This window comes from Sinocyclocheilus grahami, unplaced genomic scaffold (assembly GCF_001515645.1).
Source record: "Sinocyclocheilus grahami isolate Dianchi unplaced genomic scaffold, SAMN03320097.WGS_v1.1 scaffold40.1, whole genome shotgun sequence".
Classification (NCBI taxonomy): domain Eukaryota; kingdom Metazoa; phylum Chordata; class Actinopteri; order Cypriniformes; family Cyprinidae; genus Sinocyclocheilus; species Sinocyclocheilus grahami.
The window spans coordinates 348,085-357,394 of NW_015505219.1; the positions used below are offsets into that span (position 1 = coordinate 348,085).

At 42.7% G+C, this 9,310-nt stretch overlaps 1 protein-coding gene across 1 annotated transcript in view; it reads right to left on the reverse strand.

The window, feature by feature from the left end:
* The window catches only part of LOC107582114 (canalicular multispecific organic anion transporter 1-like), a 58,479-nt gene extending 49,837 nt beyond the window's left edge, over nt 1-8,642 (reverse strand). Inside the window, exons 1-7 of the mRNA XM_016267852.1 lie at nt 8,248-8,642; nt 6,859-7,029; nt 5,298-5,441; nt 5,047-5,187; nt 3,549-3,671; nt 3,399-3,454; nt 2,981-3,203 (exon numbers count right to left, since the gene is read on the reverse strand). Coding sequence (XP_016123338.1) covers nt 2,981-3,203; nt 3,399-3,454; nt 3,549-3,671; nt 5,047-5,187; nt 5,298-5,441; nt 6,859-7,029; nt 8,248-8,289 — 900 coding nt within the window. The 5' untranslated portion in view covers nt 8,290-8,642. The remainder of the gene's footprint in view (nt 1-2,980; nt 3,204-3,398; nt 3,455-3,548; nt 3,672-5,046; nt 5,188-5,297; nt 5,442-6,858; nt 7,030-8,247) is intronic.
* Between the last annotated feature and the right edge of the window lie 668 nt (nt 8,643-9,310).

The following is a 9,310-nucleotide window of genomic DNA, read 5'->3' on the forward strand; positions in this document are numbered from 1 at the left end:
TGCCAACCCTGCCGTGTTCCAGGGCGCAGCGGTCTCAGGCGAGCACTTCTCTCAGTTACCGCCCGGAAACGTAGCGGTACTAAGAGGCTCGCTACCTCTACGGAGGTATTTAGATGGGCTGTGGTCTAGTCTTCCTAGCAGATGACGTGGGTCTGAGGGCCGTCGTTTTCAATAGGAGACTTCGGCTATGAGGGTCCTGATGCTGTGGCTCAGGACCTCGGAAGGCAGGCCCCTCTGGGGAAGAGAGGTTCACACCGCATTACACGGTGCCCGTCTCTCCTCAGTACCCTCAGGAGGTCAGTCTGCCAACCCTGCCGTGTTCCAGAGACCGCCTCGCCAGCGGTCTCCGGCGAGCACTTCTCTCAGTTACCGCCCAGAAATGTAGCGGTACTAAGAGGCTCGCTACCTCTACGGAGGTATCTAGAGCAGCTAGTTCGGCCATCCCCTGCTGGTCCGCTGCTTCAGGGCACTGAGCTAGCTGCTCTTGGTGCAGCACAGGCCAGTCTCGCGAGACTGGTTCCCTTAGGAGGTCACCTGGCGGTGTGGGAGCTCCTGCCAAATGTGCTTCATTGGGTCCTGCCCCAAGCAGGCTGTGGTCTAGTCTTCCTAGCAGACGACTTGGGTCTGAGGGACGTCATTTTCTATAGGAGACTTCAGCTTTGAGAGTCCTGATGCTGTGGCTCAGGACCTCGGAGGGCAGGCCCCTCTGGAGAAAAGAGGTTCACACCGTATTACACGGTGCCCGTCTCTCCTCAGTGCCCTCAGGAGGTCGGTCTGCCAACCCTGCCGTGTTCCAGGGTGCAGCGGTCTCTGGCGAGCACTTCTCTCAGTTACCGCCTGGAAACGTAGCGGTACTAAGAGGCTCGCTACCTCTACGGAGGTATCATGAGCAGCTAGTTCGGCCGTCCCCTGTCGGCGTGCAGAAGCTTCAGGGCACCGAACTAGCCGTTCTGGGCACACTAGAGATCAGTCTCGAGAGACTGATTCCCTTAGTAGATTATTTGGCAGTGTGGAAGCTACTGTCAAATGTGTCTCAATGGGTCCTGCGTACCGTAGAAAGAGGCTAAAGAATCCAGTTTGGTTCTCGTCCGCCTCGATTTAATGGGGACCCCCACTCTAGTGGGTCCTGAGCAGGCTCTGGTATTAGAACAAGAAGTAGATACTCTCTTAAAGAAGGAGGCCATCGAGGTGGTTCCTCCGCACGAGACAGAGTTCTACAGGTACTTCATTGTTTCGAAGAAGGATGGGGGGTTGCGTCCTATTTTTAGATCTTGTGTGGTCCCAGGGCAAACTCCTCTCGCTGGGAGCAGTTCACGTTCCTGGGCATCTCAACATGGGAGCAGACATCCTGTCGAGGCAGGGGCTGAGGCCCGGGGAATGGATGCTTCACTCCGAGGTGGTGAAGCAGATATGGAGAGTGTTTGGCCAGGCTCAGGTGGACCTGTTGTGACTCATATGATATCGCACTGTCCCCTCTGGTTCTCTTTGACTCATCCAGCTCCACTGGGGTACAGACGTGGCCGAGGCTTCGCCTGTACACCTCCCGGGAGTTCTGGAGAGAGTGTGCCGGGACGGGACCCGTCTGTCGTTAGTATCCCTGTTCTGGCCGGGCCGAGTTGGGTCTCAGGCCTGATTTCTCTCCTCGACGGCACTCTAGGGGAGATTCCCGTCAGGCGAGATCTCCTCTCACAGGCGGAGGGCGCGCCCCCGCCCGGAGCTGTGGGTGTGGCCTCTGAGGAGGCACAACTCATAACTTCCGGTCTCTCAACCGAGGTTGTTGAGATTATCCTCTATCCAGAGCTCCCTCTATGAGGAAACTGTATTTCTGCGGACACCACCAGCTCGACCCAGCTAACTGCCCGTTTGGTAAAGTTCTGGAGTTCCTGCAGGTCTGTTTATCCGCAGGGTTGACCCACTCCACCCTAGAGGTCTTCGTGGCGGCCATTGCGGCCTACCATGCCCCTCTCGGTGGCCATTCAGTGGGAAGACACCCTCTTCTTACACGTTTCCTCTGCGGTGCGCTGAGGCCGAGGCCTCCAGCCAGAGAAGCTTATGCTAAGTGGTGGATAAGGATGCTATTCCTTAGCCTTGAGTTCTCTGATCTCCCCTCTCCTTTGGGGGTCAAGATTCACTCCTCCAGAAGTTGGCCTTCGGGATGGCGGGTCCCGCCCATTTCTCTCGCCCTAGCTGTGCAGTCTTCCACACTAGGCAGAGATTTGGAAGTCTGGCGGCGTGGGCATTCTCGTTCCTCTAGCATTCCGACGCAGCTCGAGTTCATGAAGAGGAACGTCTCAGGTTACGTATGTAACCCTGGTTCCTCGAGGGAACGAGACGCTGCTTCTCGGTGCCATACTTCCAGCATCCCTGCCAGCACTTGCCTCATTCCTGAAGCTGACGCTGGCTCCGCCGCACAAGCTTTTATAGCTTCCTGGTCATGACGTCACCCGCCCGTGATGTCCCGCTCAGCTATTGGACTGATTTCACATGTTATTCAGAGTGTGGTCACAGAAGGCGTTCCCCTAGCGTTTTCCGACGCAGCTCGAGTTCATGAAGAGGAACGTCTCAGGTTACGTATGTAACCCTGGTTCCTCGAGGGAACGAGACGCTGCTTCTCGGTGCCATACTTCCAGCATCCCTGCCAGCACTTGCCTCATTCCTGAAGCTGACGCTGGCTCCGCCGCACAAGCTTTTATAGCTTCCTGGTCATGACGTCACCCGCCCGTGATGTCCCGCTCAGCTATTGGACTGATTTCACATGTTATTCAGAGTGTGGTCACAGAAGGCGTTCCCCTAGCGTTTTCCGACACAGCGTCTCATTCCGTCAAGGAACCAGGGTTACATACGTAACCTGAGACGTTTTTTTTCAATATGTTGCAAATTCACCATACTCTCAGACAGTCATTATTAGTAATGATGTGAGGCGTTTATACACTATACTGTACCTATCTACTATAGAAACTATGGAAGATGATTGTTTTACCATAACTAAAACATCCTGACTGACTCCCTTGGCCAAACCGCTCTGATGATCATTTTTAGTCTTTCGTTTATTTTGTTTCTTCTGCAGTCTGCTATGGGCTTTTTTCAGCTCTTTCGCCATAATGTCCTCAAACTCCCGACAGATCGTCTGAGTGGAGTCCTTCTCATTCAGATCCCACATGTCCTCCTGAACCAGAGGCCTCTTAAAGCCTTTGATTAGCATGCTGAGGAACAAGATTCACAGAAGTATTATGCATATGAAAGACCAATACATTGCATATACAGTATAGGACTTGTACTGGACAGACACAACAGTGACATGCAGAAGGTCATCAGCAGATGGTCTAATCAGTAAAAAGAAAAAAAGAAGACAGACGACAGAAATGCAAAATGAGGAACAAAAGTAAACTCAGATCCACCTGTTGAACCAGCTAAAGGTGATTCTGCTGAGAAACGTTGCTTTGGCTTCAGGATTCTGCAATGAATTAGATACAGTAAATTTGACAAATATGCATTCACTGAATGCTTAAGTGACATTACATGTAAGAGTTCTCACACGCTTTCCGTACCGTCTGTGAAATTATTTTAACTTCAGGTGAAACATCAGCGATGGCTGATAAAACCAAAGCGATCAGCTGCAGTCCGTTGCTGATGTAGAACAGACAGAACCGCGGAAGATCATCGATTTCTTCCTAAGAAAAATTGTCAAATGCATGATTATTTCAGCAACCTGTACAATAACATTTAATTCAGTGACATTACTTCATGCATTATAGGCACACATCTGTCATGCATCAAAAATGAACAATGATTTGTCAATATTTATTTATAGATGTATAATTGTCCATTGTTCGTTCATACTACATTAACAAATGTCAGTTTAAAATTTGAAATCAAGTTAAGTCAGTTTGAATTATGTACTGTATCTCTTTTCAAAACACACATTGTTTTAAATTGGATTTAAAGAAATTAATAATGTTAATGTTTATAATACTTTAAAGCTTATAGTACACACTGAAAAGTTTATTGTAATTTACATTTAACAAAGATATAAACAGTGAACCAAATTGTTAATTTACTTTATGAATGCAGATAAAGGTGGGTACCAAGTTTCACAATTTGAGTTGAATTACTGAAATAAATGAACTTTTCCATGACATTCTAATTTATTGAAATGCACCTGTAGGCCTAATAGTTGTCAGCTGTCTTGTGGTGATTTATTTTATTTTTTCTAAAAGCTTTCATAAGTGTTTTCTGTTGAGTATCGTATATATGATGCATCAGGCTTTTATGGCTCATAAAATCTGATCTAGTGAGAATATGGATAAAAATACAGTTCAAGTTTATTTAATGACTCAAACTGAGCAAATATATTAATTTCATGCAAGTGCTGATATTTATCTGCTGAAATTCTGATGCTTGTAATGTAAATCAACGAGATCTTTATAACAGCACAGCAGATTCTGACATAAAATGATCTAAATATCAGTAGTCACTCTATATCTCCAATAAAATTTCTTAGTAAGATGAGATTGAAATGATCCAAACATATAATGCAATGCAATCCACCGCTAATTGAGAGCTGAAGAAATAAAGGCTCCTCAGAAGATGTGAGATGTTCTGGAGGCTTGTGAAGATCACTCCTCCGCTGAGGAACAGTGAAAGTAAAGCTTCTGGAAACAAACGCTCCTCAAAAGATCCCGATGATCAGATTTGAGACGCACTGATTTTTCTAGAAAATTATTGATGGAGAATCAAGTAAAGCTGAGCTGCTTCAGTCCAGTAAGTGTTCATCTGGAAATATGACTGCAATTATTCTGACGCTTACTTTTGAAAGCAAAAAGACACGAGAAGCACGAGCTGAAGGAGGACATTTGTACAATAACACTACAAGACTTGATAAAAAGCTCTAAAGTATCAATCAGATGAAGAAGGCATGGAGTAGATCGTGTGCAGCAAGTTCACCAACAAAGTTTAATCATATTGATCATTTTGTCCAATACAGCATATGCAAGCAATAATTCGCAGCACAGGTAGATGTGGAGCTGTGAGTGCTGCTGTCAGTACCTTGTTCAGTGCATCTCTCAGTAAAGTCTGGAACTGGAAGACGGCACACAACACCTGAAGCAACCAGAACATGAAGAGACTCCCGGAGTCCACAGATCTCGGTCTGCGCCGCACACATTCCTGGCACAGCATCACAACTACCTACACAAACACCAACCGCTCAACACATCAACATCTTCAGTTATTTACTGAGTGATCTTTAACTCCATGTTAGTTACACAGTTTATTAAATAAATGCTTCTAAAGGTTACCCATGAGACGGCGAACAGAACCGGATTGGCGTAGAGCACCACTGGATGTTTCTGAGCTGTGGAATCACTCGACGGCCCATAATCCTCAGCGAGAGTGAGCGGCAGCTCCGCTATCGCTGTCAGAAGCAGCAGGCCAGCCACAACCTTTTGCACGACAACAGTAATGATAGGATGTGAGAGCGCCAATTAATCAGACAAAAAGTTGCAAAACATTGGGTCACACTACTAAAGCCTTTATATATAATGCATTATAAAAGTAGTTAAAATGTGTTAATTATGCCTTGTAATGCATTGTGCAATCTCATGAATAATTGTAACCACATTGTAACACTTACCAATTCATTGTTACACTATGCATTTTAAATTCAGTTATAATTATTATGACAAGATATAATGTATTACAACACACATTATGAATAGTTATAATGCATGATACATAAAGGCTTTATTTTTTGGGTTTCGATTAAATTACAAAAATCTTTAAAATCTGAAAATCATTAGCTACTTTAAAAGAGAGAAGCAACTGTATAATCACAAATTATTATTTACATAGCCTAGTCAAAAATATGACTTGCACTGCTACATGAAGGTGAAACACCATAACAACCCATTTTGTAAAAAGCAGATCTCTTAGACTAGCCGAACCTAAAGGAATATTTGACCCAATTTCTAAAATCTCATGACTGACTCCTCTTTGTCATTCTAAAACTTTATGTATTTCTCTTTTCTGTGGAATTAAAATTATATTATAAACCGGAGAGTTCCGGTGCTTGATTCTGATTGGCTGAGCCGCGTTTGAAGCTGTTGTAAATTACTCTACAAACACACACCTTTGTTTACGTCTGTGTGTTACTCGGTAACCACTTTGTAGCAACCACAACTGTTTCTGAGGCGCTACATTGTTTGGTGGAAGAATACTGTGTTTATTAATATCATTACACTTTATCTGCTCTGCTTTATTTTGTGAAACCTTATAAAGTATATGGAATAACCATTTTATAAAAGCAATAATCCCCGTGAAGCCGTAGTTTACAGTGAATTTATAACAGATAAGGGGGTTTTAGCTCCGCTTCGTGTCGTAACAATGCCCCTTAGCTGTTATAAATTCACTGTAAACCACGGCTTTACGGGGCTTATTTCTTTAATATTTTGAAGAATGTTTCAGCTGTTTTTGTCCATACAGTGACACTGGACTCTAACCATCATGAGAATGTGGCTCGACAAGGGTAAGAGTAAATGAGGACTGATTTGTAATTTTTTGGTGAACTCTCCTTTAAAGTCAGTATGAAACAGAGGTTGTGATCAAATTCTGTGGCATATATCTGAGTAAAACACACACAGAACTGAGAACAGTCTCCTGATGTCCACAGAAATGATGGGTGAGCTGATACTATGAGCGTTGAGATTTGACTGAAGCAGGCTAAATGTTTCTGATCTGAACATTTTATTAAATGTGACTTAATGTGTTATATGTTGTATACATGGTTTCAGTACTTGTTGTTCATTTGACTATCTCCGGTGAAATATTTTAAAATGACTGTCATTGAATTATTACCGTCACCTGTTTGCAGATGTAGAGTTTTGAGAGCGGAGCTTTGGCTGGTTTCTTACAGAGAGTCGTGAAGCCCCATGGAGCACAAAGCCACAGGAAAGCTAACGGCAGCCACACCAGAACCGTTCGCTCCACACAGATCGGCAGATCCGGGTCTGGACGCTGCAGGTACGAGGCATTCTGACACACACACACACACACACACATGAGTGAGGAAGACTGGGTGAATGGCATGACGTCAGTGGAAGGACAGATTGGCAGGAGTTCATCTGCAGTCTCACTGTGACTCAGTGTGATTTTGCTGACTCTGTCAGACTGTTAATAATTACATAGATTATACTAGTTACACATGCAAAAATAGTGTATGACTTAAGTCATTTCATTACTATCAAAATACAATGCCGTGAACTTATATATTTTTTCTTCTTCTACATAAGTTACCTACTAAGGTCATTTATTTTACAAACTGTAGGTGCAGGATCGTTAGCCCGTTCCGACCTTCCAGTCCAATGGACATCTTGTTTTAATGTTGTTTACATCTTTGTGTTTTTGTCATTTGTGATATCATCCCATTTTAGGTGTCACTCACATTTGACCTTTATCTTTTCATCGTAAAGTAAAGCTTAAAGAAGCTTGCTAAACATCTTTGAGCATTGCATGTCTACTCCACAGCTGTTTGACTAAGTTGAAATTTGCCATGATGTTTGCTAAAATTGTTGAATTGTTTTGTGCCCCTGAATCAAATGGAGTTTCATTTGGACTTTCTTTCTTTCTTTCTTTTAAAAACATAATTCTAGGCATTTGTCAGATTCACACAGAATTTCTATTACCCGATGCATTATTGAATTATTTGTTTACGTCACAGTTTTTTTTCTTCTTCTTTTTACAGCTGTATTTTTAAGCTCAATCCACTTCCAGTAATAAAATTTACTTCTTAAATATAAATGCACATCTTAAATATAAATATGTTGTTTAATAAAACCACATTCATTAAAACACCATTAATCTACAATTATTTCACATAAGCCTTAATGTATTTACAATTTCTTAAAATATTTTACAACAAATCCATATTTTGATACTGCTCAGAACCAATTGTAATGGGCATTAGCAATTTCTTTTACAAAATGATTATAAACTGAAAAATGTAAACTCTAAACCCTTTAGAATATAAAGCATGGCCACGTCTTCACTTGTCCCAGCAACATCATTTATCTCTGAGCAGGTTAAAATATAATTGGGTGTCACTTTTTGTGAATATGAATCCTACAATATCCCTTTAGTACTGTGGTAAATAGTGAAATCGCACTGTATTATCATTCAGAACGTGGAAACATGAAAATGAGAAACTCCATAAAACAGAAGAATGTTTTATGTTTTATTAATGACGGAACTTACCCAGAAAATGGAGCCGCAGTATTCCTCTAGTGCAGCAGACATGTTTCTTCCATCACAACCGACCAGCAGCAAAAACAGATGATGCTTTTCTTTCACAGCACACGAACACCAGCTAACTCTCTCAGATATAAACTTATATTGATTCTCTAAGCTGTAAAGTTATAATTCTGATGGATAAGTCACATAAATCTTGATCTATATTTTTCTAATACCCTTAACTTTGGTCTTCTTTTAAATAACCCTCTAAGAGACGTCATCCACATCGGCTCACTCGAGCTCCTCTAAGTGACAATGTTGTCTCAGAGCATCCTGTCTGAATAAATGCATAAAAATGAGTTTAACCTTTCCCCACTTTTTCAAAAAGAACGGTTCGGTTTTCACTACTCACCAGTCTAAAGTCCAGATTCAACATGGTCATGTACATGTGAGGAGGGGTAGGAGGGACACACAGCGGGAGAGACACATTTCCCTCTTTCTGCTTCTGTGGGGTTAGGGGCGTAGGGTTTCCTGCCATTTCCTATCTTTCACATAAGATCTTTAAAGAAAGATAAACACAGGATAGTTGCCTGTGGTTAGTGTTATGTTTGGGTAAAATGTGTATTATGCTTGTCATTGTTTAAGAATAGACTATCCGTCTTTTGTGCTTCTTCAAAGTATTTAATATCTACAGTATATCCATATATAGCGGTTCAGGATTCCACAAACGTCGCAACAAGTTATCAACATGAGCCCTGGGGCCTGTACCATGAAGCCAGATTAGCTGGCTAGCCAGGTAAGTTTCAGTTTAGTTTGCACCAATCCTGGGTTTTAGGTACCGTGAAAATGACTTGGCTTTTAGCGGCATTCATTGCCTTAGTAACTTACACTCCACAGCTAACCTGCTCTGGGGCAGCTTATGTTCTGGTTTAGAGATCTCAAAGTGAAATTTGACCAATCAGCTTCAAGCAAAGTGACGCATCTCTGACACAATAAAGCCACTCCCCCAGTTTCTCTTACTCCAAATTAAAGGACGCTACATAGTAAAACATTTTTAAAGATAAAATTGTCTGAATTTAGAGATGAT